General features: G+C 44.7%; 1 protein-coding gene across 4 annotated transcripts in view; it reads left to right on the top strand.

Moving 5' to 3' along the window:
- Positions 1–26,859, top strand: part of PALM2AKAP2 (PALM2 and AKAP2 fusion) — a 388,863-nt gene that overhangs the window by 85,465 nt on the left and 276,539 nt on the right. For all 4 annotated transcript variants that reach the window (XM_074953529.1, XM_074953530.1, XM_074953531.1 and 1 more), the window contains exon 3: positions 8,052–8,182. In XM_074953529.1, coding sequence (XP_074809630.1) covers positions 8,052–8,182 — 131 coding nt within the window. The remainder of the gene's footprint in view (positions 1–8,051; positions 8,183–26,859) is intronic.

Here is a 26,859-nt window from a genome sequence, read left to right as displayed (position 1 = left end):
TAAAGAGTAAAGATGTAAAAATCTGGCCCTGAAGCTGTGCCATTGGCTCCCCTGGGACTGCATATATGACTATGTACTACTCTGCTTGAGTAATAGCTGCAGAATCAGGTCCTAGTTCAACAAATTTGAGATGAGATCACTGAAATGCAATACACATGGAACCCAACTGTGACATTTTTACAGGGTCGCTTTCAAGGGTATAACAGCACTTGAAAATGCTGTCAAAATAAATAACATTAATTAAATGAACATTTAATATAGCATTAAAATCAAACAGAGCATTGTAAGCAAAGGTATATTATTTTCAAAGTGGCTTTAATTACAGTATGTGCATTCATGGGGTCGCACAATGGCCCCTTTATAGGACAAATAATAAACAACTTGAAACCCCTGAAGGAATTAGTGTCCTACATGCCAAACCTTGAGACTACAATAAACATGATTAAATTAGGCCTTGCCCCATGGCTCTGTGTTTATTGCAGACACAGTATCTGTTGGGGTTTGATTCTTTGTAATACCGATTTCCATCCTCTCTCCCATCTGCCTATTAGCACCCAATGTAAGTTGTTCCCCTTCCTTGTACGTTATAAAGAAGATTGAATTTATTTCCCTTTATTCTACCAAAGCACATAGTGACGTGTAAGAGGACTGAATTGTGCATGTGTGCGTGGCAAAATCCGCTCACTAAGGAGAACTGTACTAAACTGGAACACTGAGGACCTGATTTTCCTCCCATTAAAGCCAATGGGAGTATTTCCACTGGCATGATTTGATTTCCATTGAATGATCTAATCCTGAGTAAGGCAGTGCACTAGAGTCAACAAGAGGGCCTAGTCTATACACAATTATTTTTGTACTGGTGTAACTATTTGAGTGATACTATTTTTATTAAAAAATAATGATATCGGTACAACCCATAGTGTGGGCGTAGTTATATCCGTATAAAGGTGACGTATACCATGGTAGCTTACTCCCTTCCTGTACAGAAATAAGCTATACTAACATAAAACACCTTAGAGACTAACAAATTTATGTGAGCATAAGCTTTCGTGAGCTACAGCTCACTTCATCGGATGCATGATGTGTGTATGTATATAAATAATATACTTTCAGATATTCTCAAGCATGGCAGGTTACCCATATTTTGAAAAATGTTTCCATTTTTTCACTTCCCAGAGCATCCTATTCTGGATTCCCCATGTGATATTAAGTAACTGTAGCTAGTTCCCTTGAATCTGCATCCTTTTTGTTCTCTGTGTGAAACGAAATCCCAGTATTACAATCCAACTGCATCTCAGCCCCCACCTCTCGCCCTTGAAACAAAATGTGGTGACGATCTCACCAAGGCAGGAGGATTCCTAACACGTCATGACATTCCTGTCCCTAAATGTGTCCTAACGAAGTCACAGTTACAGTTTCCAATTACAAGTTCCACATTCATTCCATTTACAGTTTCCAAGGGGCAGCTTTAGTTTGGGGGAGGGGGCGAAGCAATGTGAGTTGTAGCTTAAGCATGTCACATAAACAGAAGAAACATGCCATTAAAATATCATGAGTGGCTTAAAATACATCGTTACCCTGAAGGGATTGACTTTTTCCTCTTCAAGCTTCAGCATAGAGATTCAGTAAGTGCACGTGGGAAAACCAGTGGGATTGAGCTGACAGTAAATCCGGAGCAATTATTAAGTAAGTGCTTTACTTCAGCAGGGACCAAATTGTGCCCTATTCAGAGCTGCATTAGGAACTTTAGATCCATATCTATTTGACTTTAAATGGACTAGGTTGTAGCTGCCTATTATCTTTAGAGTGTGGCCTGTTTCTCAAAGTTAGGTGCTGGATCTCAACGTCTCCCAACTGTAGGAGTCTTCGTATTTGGAGTTTTGATTTCAGCCCATCTCTGTCTTTTAAAATAGAGTTGTGGCCCATGGAGGCTACGTATTCCATCCTGCAGTGGACCAGACTCCTGTATTAAAAATGAGGACAGCCATAATCTGGACTGAAGAACGTTGTGGTCCCCATTGGGGGCTCGTTCCAGACTGCAAAGTGCTGAGCAAATCGCTTACGCCCATGTTTAACATTGTCAGTGAGACTACTCACATGCTTAAAGTTAAGCACAGTTTAACGTGCTTTACTGGAATGGGGCCAGAGTGATCAGCACCATCCAGGTGTTAGCCCATGACCTGTAGGCCCCACTTCATTTCTCGGCACATGTAATCATTGTGAACCTGGTTTACTACTTTTGCATGTCCATAGTTTGTACTACTGTTTCTGGCTCTGATTCAACCAAGTAAGACATTAACATGGCCAGCATTACTCCCTGGGTTGAATAGAAAACTGAAATACCAGCCAAGGAAGCTCTCTGAACAGCTGATGCAATTCTTCAGGAAGAATCTGCAAAACACCACCAACAAAGGCAGTTATTGTCTGTGACAGTTTTGGTTGAAGATTATCATTAGTAATGCTGTACGAACCAAAAACTGATTATACTTTGAATAGTGACAACAGGCTCAGCTGGGTAATGAGCTTGGGCAAACCTGTCATGCTAAAGTTCTCAGTGATCCACTGATATTTCTCTAACATTATTGGCTAGAATTTTCAAAAGCATATATGTGACATAGATGCACAAGGACTGTTAACTTCAGGACTTGTGCTCCTAAATCACTAAGGAGCTTTTGAAAATCTCACCGATTATTACTTTTAAAAATACATTTTGTTTTACTTTGCTATGAAAACTAGAATGAGGAAAGAAAAGGCAAGAGAATAGGGGATACTACCATTTTTCCTCCCTGCCTTTTTTTAATAGCAAAGCAAGTATTTTTAAAGGATTAACATAAAATAGCAAATTGATTACAGAGATTTTAAAATTACTGGCTTTCATCAAATGTGTCAAAAACCAAACTGCTGTAGAGAATCATATTACAACAGAGTCTATCAATAGAAACATCCAAATACTTACTCTCTCCGCTAGCAGCTGTCCTGGTTAATTTTTAATTAAAAGAGGCTTAAAATTAAATATTATGTTGAATCCAAATAATCTCACCTTTTCACTTTACTGCTTCTTTTAGGCCCTGATTCAGCAAAGCACTTAAGCACCTGCGTAAATCTCCGTGGGATTTAAGAACATGCTTAACTTTAATCATGTCCTTTGCCGAGTCAGGGCCGTAATCTGTGACTGGCCACTTCTCTATTAATGGAGGGGATCTTAAACTTTTATGGCTATTCAGCATTTGATTAAGCACCTTTTAACTGCCTGCCCTGTAGCAATACATCCCTATTATGCAGAGTTTGAGCTATTACAGCCTGTACTAAGTAGCATCCTTGTTGCCATTCGCTAATAGGCTAACTAGATCTCTTGGGAAATGTCTTAGAAAACGGACAGTCTTTATTCTACTGCACTGTATCCAGGACAGGCTTAATGTATCACATTGACGAACACTGGAGGAACGGAGCAAAGCCCACAAAAGGAGTCCCGGACTGAGAGCCAGAATCTCAGCCACAACTATCTGGAGCGCTGACGCAGCTGGGTTGTGAGCCACAGAGCATGGGGAAGATGCTTCCTCCATGCACAGTTTCTGACCAGTGGACAGACCTGCCCTGGCCAGCCCCACAGGAGAGAAATCCAACCTCCAGCCTGCACCAAAAGAGAACCGTGGAGACGAGTGTACAGGGAGTACTGCGTCCTCTACCGTGAGTCTTCCCTGTTGATGCCTCTCCCTCCACGCCATTGACTCGCAGCTACTAATCTGCATTTAGCCCTGGGGTGGGCCCCAGGCTCTGGCCCCAGGCTCTGGAAACAAGATGAACCAAACCCTGTCAAAAATCTCTCCTCTTTTAAAGTATGTGAGCTCCTCCCTAACGCCGAAGCAGTCATTCTTCTACCGAGGGTTGATGTGATGAAACCTCCAGGGATACATCCAACCAAAATTGGCAACCCTACCTCTACCGTGCTAGTTCTCAACCTTTCCCAGACTACGGTACCCCTTTCAGGAGTCTGATTTGTCTTGCATAGCCCAAGTTTCACCTCACTTAACAACTACGTGCTTACAAAATCAAACATAAAAATACATGAGTGTCACAGCACGCTATTACTGAGAAATTGCTTATTTCTCATTTTTACCATATAATTACAAAATAAATCAATTGGAATATAAATATTGTACTTACAGGTCAGTCTGATACTTGAGCCTGTTTTTCACTTGTGAGCCTTGTCTGAAGCCTGAGCCCCAGGCGGCAGGGCTAAAGCATGTAACTGAGCTTCACGGGGGTCCTGTGGTGTGGGGCCCTGGGCAGTTGACCTGCTTGCCACCCCCTAATGCCGGCCCTGCACTTGCAATCCCCCTAAACCCATCCCGTGACCCCCCCCAGGGGCTGCAACCCCCAGGTTGAGAAACACTGCTCTAAATGAGTTGAGTGCCCCCTGGAAGACCTCTGCGTACCCCCCATGGGTGTATGTACCCCTGGTTAAAAACCACTCGATCATTCCATTATAATTAATCTGTATGCACCTGTGCCTGGTTTTAAGAATTATGCATTGCTGTAAAAGATGACTCTGGTTTTAAATAACGTGACAAGTGGAACAGAGTGTCACAGCACAATGGCCCATCACTTAGAGCACAGCAATCGGGAGTCCCGTCTTGGTTCGAGCCTTAGTTCTCCCCACAGCTTGTAAGAGGAATGAAATTAAAAGACAGTACACTGAAAACTAATGCAAAGACATGCTAATTGTCTCAAGCACAGCCAAACTGTGGAACTCATTGCTCATTGGAAGCTGGATTTTTTTTAAGGACTAGCTAATTATATGTCTATTAATAGCTAGTTAGGCATATTTAATACAATCTCATACCTGAGGGCAATTTAGTAAAGCAGTTAAGCCTGTACCTAATATCAGTGGGACTTAAGCATGTCCTTAAATGCTTTGCTAAATCAGGACCAGAATGATTTACCACCAGGGTTAGGAAAAAATAACCCCCAAACACTCACACTCAATGTATAACATGGCACAACTGAGCCAATGATTTTGCTTTCTTCTGAAGCATGAAGTATTGATCATTGTTGGAGGAAGGCACAACTAGAAGGTAGATTAGTGGCCTGGAGAACAATTCAAGTCAATGGCAAAACTCATGACGTTCAGTTGTAGCTGACACCCCATCTACAGTATTGGAAATCCTCTGTTCTGTGAATGGGAGAGGTTATTTTTTAAGATGTAAGGGGCCTGATCCACAGCCCAATGCAGCTAATGGGAGCTGGGTTTGTTCATAAAGTCTCATTTGCCTTTTCATTTTACATTACTTCTGTGCATGCTGTCACATTAAAATCTGCTCCTCTGACATGAAATAGATCACCCAGTGATATCAAATAGCTTATGCACAGGTTGTGTGTGCAAGTGTGTCTGTCTGTCTGTCTGTCCACAAACAAAATTAATGATCTTTCTCTTTACTGCCAAAAAGATATTTGTTTATTTTTATACTGCGTTTGCACAAATCTGGTTCTATAAGACCTAGAGACCTCAGCACTTCATTAAAAAGCCTGATGCCACAGGTTTGGGGCAGCCTTTGAATTTACACCTATTTGAACGGTCAATTTCCTTTAACAGCTTCACTTTGTAGACTGCGGAGGGGATAAACTCACAGACCTGGTCACTTTCTAGACCAGGTGAATGGGCTCAGATCTGAAATTAGGCCTGGGTCGTGAAGTTTTTCCAAAAGTCATAGAATATGTTTCTCTGGCAAACCACATTGGAGTATTTGGCAGGATGCAGAAATAATCTTTGGTCATTAATAATCACCATCTTGTCTGGCTTCACCCGCACAGGTTATCTGTGGTCAGAGATGACCAGTACAAATGAAGCAAGAGAGCTGGAATGCCCGCAGTGGAAGTTGACCAATTACAAAATTAAGGGGTTTTGAATGTTTATGCTGCGGCTGTGCAGGGGCAAGAGAGATTCTTCACCTCCTCCATTTGTTCAGGGGATTTCAAGGGGTAGACAGCTGAGCGATCCAAGCTGCTTTCACTGGGTGACTGATACAAACCTCTCCCCTTGTGAGGAAATTGCTGGTTACTTTGTGGATAAAATCAGATGCAGGGTGGGACTTGGAGTGGACAAACACTAAGTCTCTTCTGGGTGGGTTCAGGCCAGTGAGGCTGACAAAATGAGCCAGGGATGCTTCATTCTGCAGCCTGCCCTTTGGACTCCTATCCTCCTAGCTAGTGAATGGCACTGGAAAAATCTGGATTCATTTCTGGTGGAGATTGTGAATACAGCCCTTCGGGCTGCAGTATGATACCGTTACGCATGCTGAGTAGTACTTTCCCACTCAAGTCATCCCATTGACTTCTGCTGCGCAATCTGCGGAGTAAGTGCTGCTCACTGCGGGTTAGGGAAGTTTGGCCCTCAGGCAGTGCAGGTGGCCAGGCTCTTGTGTAGCCTTTGATAAAGAAACCATCACTTGATACTGACAATCTGGCTAACTATCGTCTTGTATCTAATCTGTTTGAAGCAGAGAAAGTGGGCACAATAACAAAGGGCTATAAACAGGCCATCAACAAGTTTAGGCTTGAAATTAGATGAAGGTTTCTAACCATCAGACGAATGAAGTTCTGGAACAGCCTTCCGGGTGAGGGCAAAAAACCATATGTTTCAAGACTGAGCTCGATAAGTTTACAGAGAGGATGATGTGATGAGACTGCCTACAATGACATATAGCCCATCTGTCACTGGGACGTGTGCTCCTAAATCACTTAGGTGCTTTTGAAAACCCTATCCTGAGTGACCATGCTGATGAAGTGAGATCTGTACGCTGTCTCTGAGACCACTGATCTTGATATCTTGTTGACTCACCTGCTGACTGTAGCAACAGTAAACATGGCAGCTCCATTTCCTCCTTGTTCCTTTTTCTTTCCCAGAGGCTGGCATTGGACAAGTAGCCTTCATTCCTAAAGGTGTTGTTGTCTAGCATTCCATCTTGTCTACCCTCTTATACAACATGTATATCAGGAGGGAGGGGTTCGTGAGAATCATAGAATACCACGGTTGGAAGGGACCTCAGGAGGTCATCTAGTCCAACCCCCTGCTCAAAGCAGGACGAATCCCCAATTTTTGCCCCAGATCCCAAATGGCCCCCTCAAGGATTGAACTCACAACCCTGCGTTTAGCAGGCCAGTGCTCAAACCACTGAGCTATCCCTCCCCACAGAAGGCATGGGCTGGTGTGCTTTAGGCGTACTGACCCTCTAAGTGTATCTTACCCCCAGTAGATCTTCACCACTGTGTCTCATTGGATGACAGCTACCGGGTAGGAGCTCACTCCAGATGAGACTGTACTAATGCTGGTAGGCTGAGGGGGAAATATATGGAAAATATGGTGAGAATCCAATGTACCATCTTATTGAGTGTGTGCTTCTGCCCCTTGTTACCACAGTCCCGGGGTGATGTTTGTTACCCAGCTGCTGGTCAACTAGCATATACTGCTGTAAGATTTTTTTTTTTGTGTCTTGGTCTGGCTAGGAGGTTGTGAGCATTTCCATAGGCACTGTTTTTGGTAAATATATTTTAAAAAATTACAATGAACATCTATGGCCTTAATCATCTTAACTTTTCTAAAGCATGTTATGTTTCGATCCCACTGCTTTTTGTCGGAGCATCGCTCTTTGCTTTTGATTCTATAAGTATTTTATGTGGCTATCCCTCCGAGCCCTTGCATTATAGCTCATAAGATGGCCTATATCCGGGCTGGGATTTCACTTCTTCTAGGAGTGGTTAGTCTGAGTGGTTGGAAATTCAGTTTTCATTAGCAATTAAAAATAACTTCAGATTAACAAATCAGTGGCAGATATAGTATATACTGTAAAACTGACACTCTGACTTCTGGCTGACCTGACATCTGGATAAACCCCTCAAGGATTAGCTAGTGTGTATGATGTGTATAATATTTAAAGTGCTAATTAGTGATTCAGTGAGGGCTATCAAATATTTAAAAGCAGATATGGCTTCTCCTCCCTCTCAGGGAATACAGTTTTTTCCTCCTTTCGACCCTTTTCTTTTTTTCCTTATAGTCAAAAGCACTTCGAGAAAAATGGCTGCTGCAGGGTATTCCCGCTGGCTCAGCAGAAGAAGAAGAAGCCAGAAGGAGGCAGTCAGAAGAGGATGAGCTCAAAGTGAAAAGGCTTGAAGACAACATCCACAGGTAGGTACAGTTTTCCTTTGCTTTCACAGGGCTAAATTCTGCCCTTTGTTGTACATACATGGTTTCCCTTAAACACCTGGGCCAGATTCTCCATTGCCTTGCAACTCCTGTAGTCATTACATCAGTGCACAGTGAGTGCAAAAAGTGTGTACACACTGCTCACCATTCTGCTTTGCACTGGTGTAATTGACTATACAAGGTGCAGGGCAACAGAGAATCTCGCCCAAGGAATTGTATGTGTGCCTTCAGCTGCAGAATTTGGCCCCTACCTTTTTTTTATCAATTTCTCATTACACCTATTTGCTTTTTTTGTTTCAAATGATGTATTCTAAAACCAACAAGAGCAAATGGTCAGTTATGCCGGTGTAAATCCTGAGTCACTGAAGTCGGCGCAGGAACTCTAGATTTACACCAGCATCAGATAGGGCTGAATTTTGGCCCACAACCTTCATGCATTTGCAGTTCAGGTCTCCAAAGTGGTCTTGATCCTGAAGGAGAGGAAGGATGGTCCAGTGGTGAGAGCACTAGGAGTTGGGAGACCTGGTTTCAGTTCCTTGCTCTGACACAAGCCTTACAGTGTGCCCATGGGTAAGTCATTTAGCCTCTGTGTGCACCAGTTCCCTCCTCTGCCACAGTGACACCTGGCCACTAGGGTGAGGGGATAACAAGGATCAAGACCTCTCTGAAGACCTAAATTCTTAATATATAGTACAGGTTCCTTTGACAACTAGATCCCTCCCACCAGATCCCATTGAGGCAGGTGTAAGGGGAAAGTTCATGGAAGATAGGTCCATCAGTGGCTATTAGCTAAGATAGTCAGGGCTGCAGCCCCATGCTCGGGGTGACTCTAAACCTCTGACTGCCAGAAGACAGGGGTGGATCGCACCAACTGCCCTGTTCTGTAAACTTCCCCCGAAGCTCTGGCACTGGCCACCATCAGCGGATACTGGGCTAGATAGACCATTGGTCTGACCTAGTATAGATGTTCTTATGAGTGGTGGAGAAAGGGGGAGACAGCAGGAATGTGAGCTGGAGGAGGGAAGCAGAAAGAACTGCAAACAGGCTAAAATGATTATTTCTGTTTGGTGTCACCACCCAGCCAGGGGAGAGCCTTGAGATGGTGGGCTTTATCCCAGGATATGTCCCAGTAGCCAGAACACGTTAGAGAGTTGAGAGTGATGGGAAGAATTGCACGGTAATACGCTGAAGCAAGATACTTAGCCACATAGCTTCAGTGGGACTACCTATATGCTTACAGGTAAGCCCATGCTTAAGTACCTTGCTGAATCAGGGCCAAAGGCCCCTGCCCTCGCTCCCTTGGAAGTATGCTACTAAAGAGAGAACCTGTCCATTATGGATGGAGCTGGCCCAAACCCCTTAACTAGACAGACAGGAGTTTGGCTGAACCAGATACCCAAGAGCAGAGGAAAACTATTGTCTGATTGTACAACAAGCCAGAGGGGTGAGACTACCATTGCACCATGTGTCCAGTTGGTTCTGCATCAGAGATTCAGGCTGTCTCATATGGGTGAGTGCTAAACAGCTGCAGTATTGAGGCATCTGTGAAAGGAATCCTGTAACACACATGCTTGGCCGGGGGTGAGGGGGAGCAGAGTCCTGCTGGAGAATATGTAAAGTTCAGGGCAAAGAACAGGGCAACTGGCTTATTGTCATCTACTTGCAGTTAGCCTTAGGTGCCAACTTTAACAAACAAACAAGCACCCGCTCATCCCCACCTTTACAGCAGAGCCTGCCTGTTGTTTCCTGAGGATTCAGCTTCTTTCACTCAAGTTAATGTGTTCATAAGGGTCACTCTCTTACTACTATTACTACGACTTATTGCTTGTTTAAAATAAGAGCCACTATGTTGTACGAGATTTCACTGTGCCTTTCCAGGTCAGAAATAAACACCAGAGCTTGGCAAGCGCTACGAATACAATGCCAAAATGGATACGGCTGCATACCAGATTGAAGTTAATACAGACGGCCTACCGTCCCACATGGGCCTGTTTTCCTGTGTTGTCAGGCGGTGGCATATATCTCTACCCTCGGGCAGTGTTAGGGCTAGCTCTAGATTTATCTGTAAGATCTGGGGCCTAGAACCCAGTCTGCTCGATTGGAGCAGGCTTAGGCCAGCACTCAGTGCTACTGAAAATCCCATCCTAAACCTCTCTCACTAAGACAGTGCCATTCCCTTTGTGTGAATTCACAGCACGGTGTTAGCAACACTGGTAAGGAAACATTTCTAAAAATCATGGTTTTTAATCTGACAATTTTACTTTAAATTGGCTGGAAGATTAGGACCAAAATCTGGGAATCCTATCCTTTTACATGGGAAGGGGGACAAGGCATTTGGGGACAGGAGTCTCTCTCCCTTTGTGACGGGAGACAGCTGAGGGTCTGGTGAGAGATCATTGGGGAGGACTGTCCCTCTCTTTGTATCAGAAGCAAACTCAGCCTGTATGCATGGAGCTCCATGGTAGAAGAAGGCACTAATACTATCATGGTAATTGCATGAGCCCACTTGCAGCCTACGGCTCAGAGTCTAACATCTTTCTTTTTCTTCTAATGTGGCATCTCCATTACTGGAGGTTTGCAACCATAGTAGCCCATTCTGTACAATTCCCTGCTAATCTCTTTGCGGATGAATAGTCCTTTTGATCCACATCGTCCATCCAAGGTCTTTTTTTTTCTGCCTCGTGTTCTTCTGCCATCAGCTTTCCCTTCCATAAACATGCATTGCCTGTGAACCTCTTAAAATGTGTCCTGCAAATCGAATGTTTCTCCTCATGAGATCTCTGACCAGCATTTATTGAGTTCCAGTACTTTTCGTTGGTTACATAAGCTATCTATCATGTTTTCAGAATTCTTCTATAACTTCATAATTTGAAGACTAGTAGTCTCTTTATTGTCAATTATTTGAATGTCCATGTTTCACAGCCATAATTTAACACAGACCGAATGTCTGTTGTTACGAGTCGGAATTTACTGACAACTTTACTCACATTGAATAGCAACTTACTCCACAAGTGGACCCATTGAAATCATTAGGACCACATATACAGTAAGGCCCACCCACGGGACGTGAGGGTATCAGAATCTGATCCTTTGTTGAAAAGAGTTGAAAAAACTCAAGGCAAACAATGTTTCACTTTTTCTTTTTTCCGGTTCTTTATTAGATTTTCATGAAATGCAAGAGACAGGAAATCATAAAGTATGGCCTATATCCTGCAAACCCTTACTCATGTGAGTAACTTTACCCATGTGCGTAATCCAAATGACTTCAATAGGATCACTCCTGTGCAAGTGTTTGCAGGATCTTGGCCTACCTTAGTCTGCATTTCTGTATTCACAATCCCAGGCACATCCAGAAAGTCAGTATGACTCACAGACGTCATAAAAAACCAGCAGTAAAGTACAACAGTCCATAATGTAGAAGCCATTACAAATAACTAAATACCGTTGTGTAATTAAGCGGATAATCACCAACAAAGGGCACACAGAAGTACAAAACATCCATAAAAGACAAACCAGGGAAAGAAAGACTATGGCAAAATACAAGCAGAATAAGAGCCTTGCAGTAAAAATCACAGGCAGAGTGAGATTATTTTAATTTGCTTAGAGAGCGAGGAATCATAGGAGCATTAGAAGCGTAATTAACCAAGAAAGGAAAGGCGAGATGGGTAGAGACACAGAGTTGAGGGATCTTTGTATCCAGGGATTTGGTTCTGACCTAGCCGACCGAATAAGACTGACTAAGCCTAATTCAAAGTGACTGGAGTTTGGCGTTGTATGCTTTTTGAGAAGAGAGAGTCTAGGGGCATAGGAGGGTGTTCTGACTGTTTTGTCAAACTGACTTGAGCAGCTCTGTAGGGTCATAAGTGCCTGGAAATCTGCTTTTTACACTGGGCCAGAAGAAAACTTCTTCCCATGAACAATCTTACTCCAGTGTCAGATAATCTAGTACTGGATGCTGATCTGGTTCTAGACTTGGGTAAAGATTCATTTTAAGGGGAGAGGAGATATTTTCTTCTAAACACTTGCACCAATCACTACCTGAAATTTTTAGCAAATATAGTGGGTTTGATCTTGCTTTGAAGTCCCATTAGACTCTTGCCTTTTACTTCAATGGGAGCATGATTGGGGCTAAACAGAAGTCAGATGGAACTTGGTTGAAAAGCATTCTTTAACTATTAGATTCAGCAAATGTGATTGCAAGACTGTGTGGACTGTTTCTTTAAATCTGTGGCAGAATGCCAGGCAGAAGTGAGATGGGGAATGCTCTAGGCAGGAATGCTACAGAGCAGCTGAGAGCGAGGAAGAGAAGCATTTAGGATAATTCTGTTTTCCTTTTTCTTATAAGGTTTCTTCTTCAGGGTTGGAAGAAAGTAACTCTTTCTGTGATTCTTTGCCAGTGTCACCTGGCTGATATTCCCTGGGTTATACAGTTGCATTAGACTTTGGGCAGTAAATAATATTTTACCCCCTCCTCTCTCCAGATCACAAACATGAAATGTATCCTTTGGTCTAGCAGTGAGATAAATGCCTAATGAACTTTCGCAGACACATTCTTGCCTAAGTGCTGTAGGTGAAGCAAACATTGGAATGCTCTGTCTGCCTGTCGTGGTTATTTTTACCACATGACAGTCTGTTATTTTACAGCAGTAAATGGAAAATTGGCATTCAACATCTGGGTACTAACAGCCAGCCTTCGCAGAGTATGGCAGCCCACCCACAGCCTGCTGTTCCTTCCCAGTATTTGAAAGGCTTCCAAACTTATTTTATTTTATGAGATTATGTTATAGAGTGTCCCAGAGACCTACATTTACTACAAAGGGTGAAGGATTTTTCTTTGCCATGAAACCATTATACAAGATGCTTACATGTAATAACCTCCGTGACAACATATTTCATCACTTGATGACTGACGCCAGTTAACATGGCTAGTAACTTCCCTGATTGTACCGAACTTTCACAGGCTCGCCATAGAACCAATGGGACTTCCATGAACTCCTTGGGAGGATGAATGCTATTCCCAGAGACTTGTTCGACACCCTGACCTGCTTTTATAACACTGTGCTCCTGGGGGGGAAAAAATCACTCGGCTAAATCCTCAGCTGATGTAAATTGGTGTGTCTCTATTGAAGTTAATGGAGCTACACCCATTCATGCTGGCTGAGAATCTGGCCCATCATCTCCAAAGGGGAGAGACACTTTACACACTGCATTTGGACCTGGATTGGGGTGTATGTGAGCCGCACATAAAGTGCGTTGCTTCTGAAGAGGTCCTCAAAGCGCCACGCACAAAGGAAAAGGGGAGAGATTCTTGGAACAGAAATGTGGCACTGTGACCGCTCTTGGAGTGGAAAAACTGAAATGCAGTGGCTAATGGGTATGTCCACTGCCCTTTACTGGAGAATTTCAGAGCTACTCAAGTGTCACGTGCATTCATTGCCTAATGTCTGTAAAAGCCCTTTGAGGTTATAAAGTTGTGTGAGTGGGCGTGTGGGCACGTGCACGCTAAGCAGGATTGGTTTTAAATTGTGACTTTTCTTGTCCTCTAATGACTTGCCTCACAAAAGAAAAGCCGAATCCTAGCCTAATATAGCTAATGGAGATCTTCCTTAACTCTAGGGTTCAGGCCTGTGCTTTGGAACAAAGGTAATGAGTTGTTCCCGCTGACTGGTGTACATTTTTGCTGGTGACTCTTTTGCTAGCATGTTTGTTTGAGAGATTATAAAACAAGCGGCTTTAATACCTACGGCGGATGCTTGCGATAGGTGTGTTGCAAGTAGGAGGGATTTCCCACTGAGAAGAGTTGAGCACTGTGCCTACCAGGCTGACCAAAAGAAAGGCTTCCCTTCAGCATATCTGATAGAGCTGACCCGATCTGAGTCACAGATGAGGTGCCATGCAGGTCTCAGGTAGCAAGAGATGCACGGAGTATGGGAGGTTGTCTGCCACTTGGCTGTGACTGATTGGTGTCTAGCTAACAGCTGGCAGGTGGAGCTCACAATTTGGAGAGGGCCAGCTCCAGACCAGATGGAAGGAAATGAATCTCTGTTGAAGCTGGCAGAATTGTATCCACCTTACATCAGAGTTAACTTAGCCTTTATTGCTGCATATTCAAATCTGGCACTGTTGGAGTCCTAGTGACTGGGATGGGCTCACTAAGAGAGAACCCTTGCTGAAGATGCATACAAGAAAAGCTTATTAACAAAAATAAATACACATAGGTTTGGGGGATGTTGTAAGCCAAGTTCCTCCCACATCTATGGCTCCAGCCTGAGGCTATGTTGAAGCCTTTTCTCCTGTCTCCTTGGAGCTCCCAGCAGACGTGAACTCTAAGCTAATTCTTGTCATAGTGTTTCCTGCTCCTTTTCCCCACGTCATGTTCTCTCCTGCTGGTGTCCGAACTGCCAGTCTTCTCTCGTTCTGTCGTTTGTTCCCTTGGTCTCTTCCTCGTGCCAGGATTCAGATGTATTCTCTGTATGTCTCAAACTGGGAACGCTGAATGAGGCTTGTACTCTGTGGTGTTATCACCCAGTCCAACAGTCAGTGAGAAAGAGAGGCTGCTCAGAGCAGAAGTGAGCAGCTCCCTCAAGCAGAAGGGCCATTTAAGATCAGAACGAACACCTTGAGCACCGTCCCCGAGCTCAAAGGCAGCCTGTGCAGATGCCAGAGCACAGGTGCTATGAAACTTCACTTAACAAGCAGGCTGCCATATTTTACACTAGCCTCAAGCTTCCAAATGGATTGATGCGTGGAGCTAGGAGATGAGGAAGGGACATGTTGCCACTTCCGGGAAGCCCCCTCAAAGTAAGCACCATCCACAGCCATCACCCCTTCCCAAACCGCAGCCCTGAGCCCCCTCCCACACCGAAACTCCTCCTGCTGCTGTTGGGGGGGGGCGGCGGTGGCTGCCAAGACTGCCCCAGGAGTGGCTGATGAGGCTGGCCCAGGCGCAGCCTGAGCTGCTCAGGCAGCCCCGGAGCCAGATGCACCAGCTTCTGCAGAAGTCACGGAGGTCACGGACTCCGTGACCAACTCACAGCCTTATCCATCACGTCTCCTACCTCTGTGTTGTGCTTGCACTGATGCCTCAGAGTAAATATAAAGCTATAAAGCATGTGGCTAGTAATGTTATGCTGTACATGAGGTGACAACATTCCTGCCTCATACTTGGGCTAATATTAGGCCTTGAAACATGACACTGAATGACCCCTGTCCTAGTGTGTATAACTACCGAAAATCTAGCCCCTTATTAAATCTAGCTACACTGACTCTGACTTCCTAAAGTTTTAAACTGTGGTACATCATAAATGGGAGGCTTTGATAGATATTCACTTTATAATACCTCAGTTAAGTCCACCCCTACCAACCCTGCCGCCCCATGGCAAACAGGATTTAACCCCAACTCCTCTCCTTTCATTGCTATATTTGTCCTAGTTTGCGTTTATTGGTTTGCCAACTATCCTTACAGGTGAGCCTCAGTGTAACAAGCTGCAGGCCAGTCCTAGCATCTGAAAAGCATCCCTCCATCCTTTTAGTTGAATGCTGACCCAGAGAATGATTTTTTTAATATGGCAGGAAACACACTATCAAAGAGACTGTTCAAACTGGGTCTGAGAACAGTGTCTCTCACACACACACACACACTCACTCACTCACTCACCCCTCTAAACATTAGAAGCAGATGATTGTTCTGGGGTGCATTTACAAATGGCATAGAACTAGGCCATATACCCTGAGGCTCTTCATCGCTTTGCGTGTTTGCAGTGCTTGTTTCCTTTCCTTTGACCTGAAGCCATATTAATTCCTTTTGCCTTGGTAACCATCTTCCTCTGCACAATGGCTGCTCTTATCCAGGCTCGGGATAACATCCTACCACCTGGGGTCAGATAAAAGAGGTTTTAGGACTTGACATGGCAGTGGCATGGACTAAGCTAAAGTCTTCCAAAAGCAGCATTTAAAAGCTGGTTCAGCTCATGCTGATCTCTGTCTCTTAGGGTGTGTCCACACTGGGTCTGGAGGTGTACTTTCCAGCTCGGGCAGACATACCCACAGTAGTGCCAATGAAGCTAGCAAACTAAAAGCAGAGTGTAGCCATGGCAGTGCAAGCAGAAGGATTGGCTAGCCGCACCAAATACAGTCCCGTCTGAGACCCTAGGGATGTACTAAGACGACTAGCCCTGCCTGCCACTCATGTTGCTGTGGCCACATCTAAGCTGATCCCCTGTATAACACAGGCCATAGACCTTCCCCACGATAATTCTGAGGGGCAGATCTTTTAGAAAAACATCCCATCTTGATTTTAAAATTGCCATTGATGGAGAATCCACCACAACCCTTGGTAACTTGTTCAAGTGGTCGATTACCCTCCCTGCTAAAAATTTACACCTTATTTCCAGTCTGAATTTGTCTAGCTTCAACTTCTAGCCATTGGATCACGTTATACCTTTTTTCCGCTCGATTGAAGAGCCCATTATTAAATATTTGTTCCCCATGTGGGTATTTATAGACTGTAACCAAGCTGCCCCTTAATCTTCTCTTTGTTAAACTAAATAGATTGAGCTACTTGTTCTATCACTATAAAGCATGTTTTCTAATCTTGGAATTGTTCTCGTGACTCTCCTCTGAATACTCTCCAATTTGTCAGCATTGTTCTTGAATTGTGGACGCCAGAACTGGGCACGGTATTCCAGCCATGGTTGCACCAGTGCCAAATATAGAGGTAAAATAACCTCTGTGTTCATACTACAGATTCCCCTGTTTATGCATCTAAGGATCACATTATCCCTTTTGGTCACAGCATCACACTAGGAGCTCATGTTCAGCTGATTATCCACCACAAATCTTTTTCAAAGTCACTGCTTCCCAGGATACAGTCCCCCATCCTGTAAGTATGGCCTACGTTCTTTGTTCCTAGATAAATATATTTACATTTAGCTGTATTAAAAAGCATATTGTTAGCTTGTGCCTAGCTTACCAAGCAACCCAGATTACACTGTATCAGTGACCTGTGCTCTGCATTATTTACCCCCAACTTTTGTCTTTTGCAAACTGTCAGTGATGATTTTACGTCTTCTTTCAAGTCATTGATAAAAATGTTAAGTAGCAAAGAGCCAAGAACCGATCCCTGTGGGACCTCACTAGAAATGCACCTAGTCCATGATTCCCTGTTTATAATTACATTTTCAGACCTATGTGGACTCCCATGATGCCCTGTGGCAATTCAGCCACAATGGGGACCTTATGCATCATGGGTAATGTAGTCCAGCCAGGAGTATGGCCCATTGAGGAGAATGGGAGCATGAGGCATCCGAACTACAACTCCCACAAGGAACCGCGACACCAAAAAAAAAAGTGCTTTTGCTAGTATAGTTTAGACCAGTTCCCAGAGCAAAATAAGCCATGCCAGCAAAGGGACTTTTTTGTTAGTATATCTGCAGTATAAAAATGTAAAAAGATCACACCCCTAACTGACGTTGTTATACCAGCAAAAGTTCCTCGTGTAGAGCTGGCCTTGGACACAGGAACCAGTCAATTGGAAACACTCTGGACCCATCTGTGCAATGTAAGTGGCTCAGCTTGTCCTTTGGGAATTGCTTCTGCTCCAGAGGAGATTATCAGTGATGACAGCCGGAGGCCCGGAAAGTATTACTGGGTTAAGTTCCTAGCTCTGCCACAAACGTCCTGTGTAATCTTGGGCAAGCCACTTGATCTGCCTGCGCCTCCGCTCCCAATCTTCTATTTGTACGTCGTGTCTCCTTCTCCCACCCTTTTCTACCTTGTCTATTTAGATGCCAAAATCTTTGAGGCAGGAGCTGTCTCTTTGTGTCTACAGAGGGTCTAGCCCAGTGGGGCCCTGATCTTAGGGCTTGTCTACACAGCCCCACCATTACAGTACAACAGGGCTGTCACAGCGCAACGAGTTAGCGCCGGCTGCAGTTGACTCCCCCGGAGTCCGCATTGTGGGACTGAGTAGACAAACCCTTAGTTGGAGCTAAATAATAAATATCCACACTAATATTGGCAATAACATGACATCGTAGTTTTGTGGCAGTGATGAAACGGCGTAAGAAGAAATGGATGGCCATGAGTTCAGGCGCCGACTTTTCCTTTTCCCCGGGGGTGCTCAACCCATGCTGTGCCCCAAGGCCCTGCCCCCACTCCGCCCCTTCCCCAAAGCCCCACCCTTGATCTGCCTCTTCCTGCCCCTGCTCCGCCCCCTCTCCCAAGGCCCTGACCTCGCTCTGCCCCTTTCCTGAGGCGCCTGCCTGCCCGCCGCTCTCACCCTCCCCCAAGCCCCTCCCTGAGCCACCAAACAGCTGTTTGGCAGCGCCTCTGCCCCCTAACAACTGTTTGGTGGCAGCGCAGCCCCCACCAGCTGTTAGGTGGCAGCACTCCCCCCTCCGCCCCCCCCATCAACTGATGATCCGGAATGGGGAACAGCTGTGGCCAGTGGGTGCTGAGCATCCACTATTTTTGTAAGTGGGTGGTCCACCCAGGGAGTCGGCGCCTATGGCCATGAGCACAAATCAACTGCTCTGGTAGAGAGAGCAGGGAAGAACTGTAAGCCGTATGAAAAGAAAGTAGGATTCCAATTTTTAGCTGGTCACTATGTTGGGTATGTGCTGCCAGCTAAGCATGTAAATCCAGATCTTAAGAGCCTAAGCCACTCTGGACATGCCAGAGACAGACAATGTGCAAGCAATACAGCAGGGAGGGTGTGTGAATTACTTTGCAAAAGTTCTGCCTTACCTATCTGATGTCTGGGAGCCTCTTCAATGACTAGCAGACACACAGACTAAGGGTAAAATGATCAAAAGCACCTGAGTGACTCAGGAGCCTAAGTCATATTGAAAATCAGTGGGACTAAGTTCCTAAATCACTTTGGCATTTTGAACATTTCCCCCTCAGACTATAGTGTCAAAGATTGCTATTGTCTAGAATTGCCTGTTGTTTTTTTTTTAAATTAGGCTACCACAAATCTGTTTCCTAAATGACTCTTTTCCATCCCCCACACAGGCTGGTGTTTTTCTTAGACTTGCTCATTAATGGCTGCTGATGTTTTCTTTTTAGCAAAAAAAATGTCTTTCAATCATTTGTTCTTGGGGGTGGGGGGGAACAGATCCAGCAGAGCCTCCTAAATTCACGCTGCTTTTGGGTGGGCTTATTGCAAATGACTGTATTTTGTAGATTCAGAATGCAAACAAAAGCAGTTTTGGTTTTTGGCCCCGCCACTCCTGATTTTGTCTGTCCTGACCCCACCTCAGACCATGATTCAGGGTTCCATGTCATGCAGAGACATGTGCAACATCAAGATAGTTATTTATTGTTTGTCATACAGTAGCAGCGAGGCTCCAGCTGAAATCAGCACCCCATTGAGCTAGATGCTATTCACACACAGTGGGTCCCCTGAGAGCTTGTAATGTAATTAAACAAAAGGTGGGAGGGGAAACTGAGGCAAGGGCAGTGAAGTAACTTGCCCGAGGTGACAAAGCAGGTCAGTGGCAGAACTGTGGCTATAACCCAGGTCTCCTGACTCCCAGCCCAGTGCCCTATCGTGAACTGGACCAAAGGTGGGTGAGAATTGTCAGGTTTGCACTTCACTGGAATGAGCTGAATCAAAGTTATACTCTATAAAGAATTCCATGGTCTCCGCAAACAGATATTAGAGGAACAAGGCAAGTCAAATATAGATCCTGCAAACCTTGATAGCATCCCTTCCGTAAATAGTTAGTGAAACACTGACAGCGTGTTGGTTTTAGTACTTTGCCATTTGATTGGTTTGTTTGATAGGAAGCCCACGTGGCAAACACGAATTTGCTTATGGAATCTCATCTCTCAGAAAATGTATACCAATTTGACATTCACAGCAATCTACAGTATTGATGTTGGTTAGAGGCGCTTTCCTCTCTGTAGCTATATTGTAGTGGTCAAAGAAATGACCAGAGAAGACTGAACTTTAAATTAAGACTTGAAGCCCTAGATCTGGTCTGCCTGTGCCATGGTGGACTAAATCATTTGTTTAGTTTGGTTTCAGTCAGATAATCATTAATCCTAGTGCAAGGTACAATACATCCTCTATCTCTTTAAAGTTGGAGGAGAGTATAAACTGCAGTCTACCATAGAGAATTTTATGCAACAGCCTGCATTGCATTGGAGAGTCAGAGTGAAGTTCTGGCACCCAGTGATATGTATTTCTAAGATTCCTCAGACAGAGATCCAGTCATAACTATAGCCTTAAGAAGCTGATCTGTTTCAAGGTTCTCAGATAAAGCTAAACCTCTTACTTTCCAAAGGATATAGAAAGAAATCAGATGTTAATAAAATTCCCAGGAAAAACTAAGGGGAGAGGAATGTGCTTCAGGACATTGTGATGTGAGTAGTCCCATTCCTATGAGCGTACATAAGCATTTATTTATAAGCTGGCACACCTGCAATGAAACGTCAGTCCTAAACTTAGATGCATGTTTCAGGGGGCAACTGCAGCAAAGAAATAACATGCAGCCAACGGAGTTGTGCTTGTAAGCTTCATTTAGCTGACAGTGTCCAGGACAGGAAGCCAGAGAGCCAGTTTACCCCTCTAAATGCCATTCCAAGCGGATTGCATGGAAGTCAGTCATTGATCAGACGCTATGGGGAGAGTCAAGCTTACTGTTCACGAGTTACTCCAGCTCCCGCTCTCACACTCATAGTACTGGACGTTTAGCAGTGGATCAAGTTGACACCATTCCTAGCTCTGGGAATGGCAGCTCGTATCTGTTACACTCAGATTCCAGCTTTGCTGCCAGGGGATTTTCAGCTAAGAGCTGTGAACAAAATAGAAGTCCTCAACCTCGGGCCGGTAAAATAGCCTTCCAGGTTTGGAAAAGGTTGCAGCATGAAATATATGCTGTATGTACAGTTCACATAAATGTTGGCACTACTACAGATACATTAGAAACTTCCACTCTAGTTTGCAGAGGGGAACTTTTTCAGTGGTTCCACCCAAAGCCCTGAACTGGAATACTCCAGAAGTTTGGGGCATATCAGATCTGGCGTATCGGAGAACAGGAGCTAAATTTTGTTGTTTGGGCCCATTGCCACATGCCAGACTGAGACAGATACAGGCTGTTGCTCTGCCCAGGAACTTTTTGGTCCCCAACTCTGCTTTATTATGCTCAATGACTCCAAATGTGTGTGTGTGGATCAGCAGTGAGTTGAAACTCCAAACAGTGAGGAACCTCAAAAAGTCCTTGGTGCTCTTGAGGCTGGAGGTTGTGAGCAAGGAGCTGTCCTAAAAGCTGAAAAGCCACTTTAAAACAAAGTCAGGATGGTCGGTGGTCCCTAATATCAGGGTGGAGCTGAGTGGGAGCAGCCAGTGCGTCCAAGTGCCTGATGCAGGTCTCTCCGTCCATGTCCCACTCATCTTTTTCCTTTTCCCGCACATCAATGCAGGCAAATTAAGCAGTATCAATGAATGGCAGACCAGGTATGGTACAGCATCACCCCACATCTCCCTGCTGGAGTGTTAGGGAAGCCAGTGGGTCGTGGCACAAATGGACTCACCAGCCACTCCCCATCTCTGTCATCAATGGGGTGCCCGTCAAATATTTTGGTATTAAAATGTGTACTGTTTTTTTTAATGACACTTTCAGCCCTCGCTCTGTGTGTTGGCACAATCACTTTATTAACTTCCAAGAGTGGGACTAATGAAGGCTCTGCAGTGCTTAACCCCAACTCTGCCAATAGTTCTGCAAATAAAGGTGTTTTAGGCCTCCATGCTGCAAGTTTATATACACAGGCAAATTCCTGTGTCCCATTGACTTCCACATAAGTGCAAGATCCTGTCAACACATAGTTCGTTACAGGATCAGGGCTCTAGTTATTTGGGGATTGTAAAAATATTTACCATGTTTTTTTCTCTTTGTGCAAATGCAACTGATTGTAGGCAGAAAAATCACAGCAGTTTACAACCCAGGTTTAAGACCCTGGTAGCATTAAATTCTTTCCTGGTAGCAGCAGCCAACACTCCATTATAGTCTCATCTTCTAGGAAATGATTGCCAGGGCCGTCACCCTAGAGATAAGAAAACACCATAATGCTTTTGTCTTTGCACTCAATGTGTGGGCAGCATGGCAAATGGGAAAACCCAATCACACTAAACCCTTTCACATATCATAATGAATGGCCCATGTTTTCCCTACCAGGTTATCAGGAAATGTCCTTTGTTCAGAGTTCAGTTTCATGTAAAGATGCCCTGCCTCTGCTCACAGGGGCAGCAACCCTGAAAACTTCAACATTTTCTAAAAGTAGTTTAATGAAAACACTTCAAATTAATGAAAAATCCCCTTCCTCTGACCATCAAATAGACTCATAGACTTTAAGGTCAGAGGGAACCATCATGATCATCTAGTCTGACCTCCTGCACATTGCAGATCACAGAACCTCACCCACCCACTCCTGTAATAGCTCCTAACCTCTGGCTGAGTTACTGACGTCCTCAAATCATGACTTAAAGACTTCAAGTTACAGAGAATCCACCATTTACACTAGTTTAAACCACCAAGTGACGCGTGCCCCATGCTGCATAGAATGGCAGAGACCCTGGGGGTTTTTTTGCCTATCTGACTGGCGGGGGGGGAATTCCTTCCCAACCCCAGATATGGTGATCAGTTAGACCCTGAGCATGTGGGCGAGACCCACCAGCCAGAGACCTGGGAAAGAATTCTCTGTAGTAACTCAGAGCCCTCCCCTTCTAGTGTCCCTTTACTGGTTATTGGAGATATTTGCTGTCAGCAATCGCAGATTGGCTACATGCCGTTGTAGGCAGTCTTATCATACCATCCCCGCCATAAACTTATCAAGTTCAGTCTTGAAGCCACTTAGATTTTTGTCCTCAGTGCTCCTCTTGAAAGGCTGTTCCAGCACTTCACTCCTCTGATGGTTAGAAACCTTCGCCTAATTTAAAGACTAAACTTGTTGATGGCCAGTTTATAGCCATTTGTTCTTGTGTCCACCTTGGCACGTAAGTTAAATAACTCCTCTCTCTGACTCTAATGCTGCTTATTATTTGGTATTGGCACTGTCTGACCACAGTATTATTTATGTTACAGTAGCATTGTACAGACACCTACTAAGAAACAAGAGTTTACAATCTAAACAGACAGGAGGAACTCCACCCAAAGCAGTCAATGGAAAGACTCCCATCAGGGTCAGGGGATCAGGTGCAGGCTGAGAGGAAACAAGCGGCACAGAGAGGTGAGATGACTTAGCAGCAGAGCTGGGAAATGAGCCCAGGTTTCCGGAGGCCCAGTTCAGTGCTCTGTCTTCTGGACCACGCTGCGGCTCCAATTCAGAATGGAACGCTTGTTCCGTGCCATAGCGTCAGGACCCTGGTCCTAGCCAGAGAAAGTCCTGTAATGTGCTGAGCCAATTGTGCAATGCTGAATTTGAAGATGGGGTGGGGAAGGAGATTTCCCCTGATACCTGCAGAAATCAGCTTACACTCTAAGGCAGGGCCTGAGAGTAGATTCATTCCTCCCGCTGCTGAAGCACCATATAATTAAAATAATAACATCAATTAAAATAGGCAGTACACACCCCACCCCAGATCAGTGTTGCTGCAAGTCATTGCTATCAGACAGCTGGTTTGTCTGTTTTATAAAATGCACTCCCTTCCCCCCCGCCCCCAAAGCTATAGGAGCATGTGCAAAATAGTGATACCACTTCCACATGCATTGGGCCAATGTATAAAACCTAAAAACCATTGGAAATGCCCCTTCAGCCAGTATTCAGTCGTCCACCACAACTGCTCATCCGTTCAACTCTCCTCCACCAGAAGCAGCGGGGGCAGGGGCGGGGATAGCTCAGTGGTTTGAGCATTGGCCTGCTAAACTCAGGGTTGTGAGTTCAATCCTTGAGGGGGCCATTTAGGGATCGGTGGCAAAAAATTGGGGATTGGTCCTGCTTTGAGCAGGGGGTTGGACTAGATGACCTCCTGAGGTCCCTTCCAACCCTGATATTCTAGGATTCTATGGAAAGACAGACTTTGCAGTCCCCTGAATGTTGTCAAATCAATGCCCTGGTGGACGCAGGAAGGAATTGTGTTACAGAGGTAAAGATCCTCCCTGAGAATGCTCTGGGCCTCATTTTTCTCCCTCTAAAATAGGGATAATATTTGTCCACCTTTGTAAAATGCTTTAGGACCCACAGATGAAAAGTGCTACATCAGATTCAACAGAAGGGCCAGATTCTGTCACCCTTACGCATGACAAGAAGCAACTTACTCCTCAAGTGGTCCGAGAATGAAATCATCCTCTTCTCCTCAGTGGTGACTGTTAAGAACATATGAACAGCCACACACTGGGTCAGACCAATGGTCCATCTAGCCCAGTATCCTGTCTTCTGACAGTGGCCAATGCCAGATACTTCAAAGGGAATGACCAGAACAGGGCAATCATGAAGTGATTCATCCTGTCTCAGCCAGTCCCAGCATCTGGCAGCCAGAGGCCTAGGGACACCCAGCGTATGCGGTTGCTAATAGTCATTGGCAGACCTATCCCCCATGAGCTTATCTAATTCTTTTTATGAATCCAGTAATAATTTTGGCCTTCACAAAATCCCCTGGCAAAGAGTTACACAGGTTGACTTTGCGTTGTGTGCAGCAGTACTTCCTTTTTTTTGTTTTAAATCTGCGGCCTATTAATTTCATTGGGTGACCCGCTGGTTCTTGTGAGATATAAAGGGATAAATAACACTTCCTTATTCCTTTTCTTCACACCATTAAATGATTTTGTAGACCTCTGTCATGTCCCCCCTTAGTCGTCTCTGTTCCAAGCTGAACAGTCCCAGTCTTTTTAATCTCTCCTCATGTGGAAGCTGGACCATAATCTTAATCATTTTTGTTGCCCTTGTCTGCACCTTTTCCATTTCTAATCTATCTTTTTTGAGATGGGGCGACCAGAACTGCAAGCAGTATTCAAGGTGTGGGCATACCATGGATTTATGTAGTGGCATTATGATAGTTTCTGTCTGACTATCTATCCTTTCCTAATGGTTCATAACATTGTTAGCTTTCTTGACTGCCGCTGCACATTGAGCAGATGTTTTCACAGAATTATCCACAGTGGCTCAAGATCTCTTTCTTGAGGGGTAACAGCCCATTTAGATCCCCATCATTTTATATGTATTGTGACATGGTCGGGCCAGAGGGCTACACGAGAGTGATAGAAGGCAGATATATGAGCCCCAGGTTAAGTAGGTCCCTTTTCCCTGGGTAAGGTAACAGGGAAGGTTCCAGAACAATCAGGAACTTTCTGGAAACAATTAAGGCAGACAGGCTGATTAGAACACCTGCAGGCAATCAAGAAGCTGCTAGAATCAATTAAGGGTGGCTAATCAGGGCACCTGGGTTTAAAAAGGAGCTCATTTCAGTTTGTGGGTGTGCATGTTAGGAGCTGGGAGCAAGAGGCGTAAGAAGCTGTTAGTGAGAAGACGTACTACTGGAGGACTGAGAAGTACAAGCATTATCAGACATCAGGAGGAAGGTCCTGTAGTGAGAATAAAGAAGGTTTTTGGGAGGAGGCCATGGGGAAGTAGCCCAGGGAGTTGTAGCTGCCACGCAGCTGTTACAGGAGCCACTGTAGACAGTTGCAATCCACAGGGCCCTGGGCTGAAACCCGGAGTAGAGGGCGGGCCCAGGTTCCCCTCATCCCCCCAACTCCCTACTTGATACAGGAGGAGTTGAACTGAACTGTGGGTTCCACCAGGGGGAAGGTCTCTGGCCTGTTCCCCGATCCACTAGGTGGATCAGCAGAGACTGCGGGGATTGGTCTTCTTCCTTTTCCCCATGCTGGCCAGTGATGAGGCTAACTGAGTGAACGGCAGAGTTGAGCCACGAAAGTGGCTAAACTGAGGGCTGCTGTGAACCTCTGAAGCGAGAAAATCCGCCAATAAGCGCAGGACCTACCAAGGCAGAGAAGGAACTTTGTCAGGGTATAATTAGAGTGATGTTTTCCAATGTGCATTACTTTGCATTTATCAACACTGAATTTCTTCTGCCATTTTGTTGCCCAGTTACCCACTTTTGTGAGATCCCTTTGTAACTCTCCGCTGTCTGCTTTGGACTTAAATACTGTTGTGTATTATGGCTGTTGGACTGCATGTCGCAGGCACTAATTTCACTCTAAAATGATATTTCAAAGGAAAAAAACATTTTCCTTCTCTTTGAAACTCAGTTTCTTCTCTCATTATGGGGTATGACGCAACACTAACAAGAGACAAGGGCATCCTGTGGTACGGTGTTTTTCTGGTAGGGGAACCATTTGTTTGGTTATATACCAAATTTAAAAAAAACACACACACAAAGGGCCTGATTGTGTGGGTCACTGGTGACTTTATGGGCAGGGACTCCTGGATTTGGGTTTTGCCTTGGCACAGCGGTTGGTCCATGAAGAGTTTCTTGCAGAATTGGAGCCTAATCGTTTCTCTTGGCTAGATTCTAACCTCACTCACACCAGTGCAAATCTGGAGTAACTCCAAGAAAACTTAATATAGTAATTTAGAAAGAGTCCAGATATTCCACAGCCTGCTTTACTTTCTAACAACCAGCAGGGAAATCTCCACTCACTAAAAGTAGTTTGAGGCCCAGTTTTGCTCCCCAGACATTGGTACAAATAACTGAGCAT

The sequence above is a fragment of the Natator depressus genome, chromosome 5, assembly GCF_965152275.1.
Source record: "Natator depressus isolate rNatDep1 chromosome 5, rNatDep2.hap1, whole genome shotgun sequence".
Lineage (NCBI taxonomy): Eukaryota > Metazoa > Chordata > Testudines > Cheloniidae > Natator > Natator depressus.
Note: the sequence above shows the minus strand (reverse complement) of the source record. Positions and strands in the feature narration are given on the sequence as shown.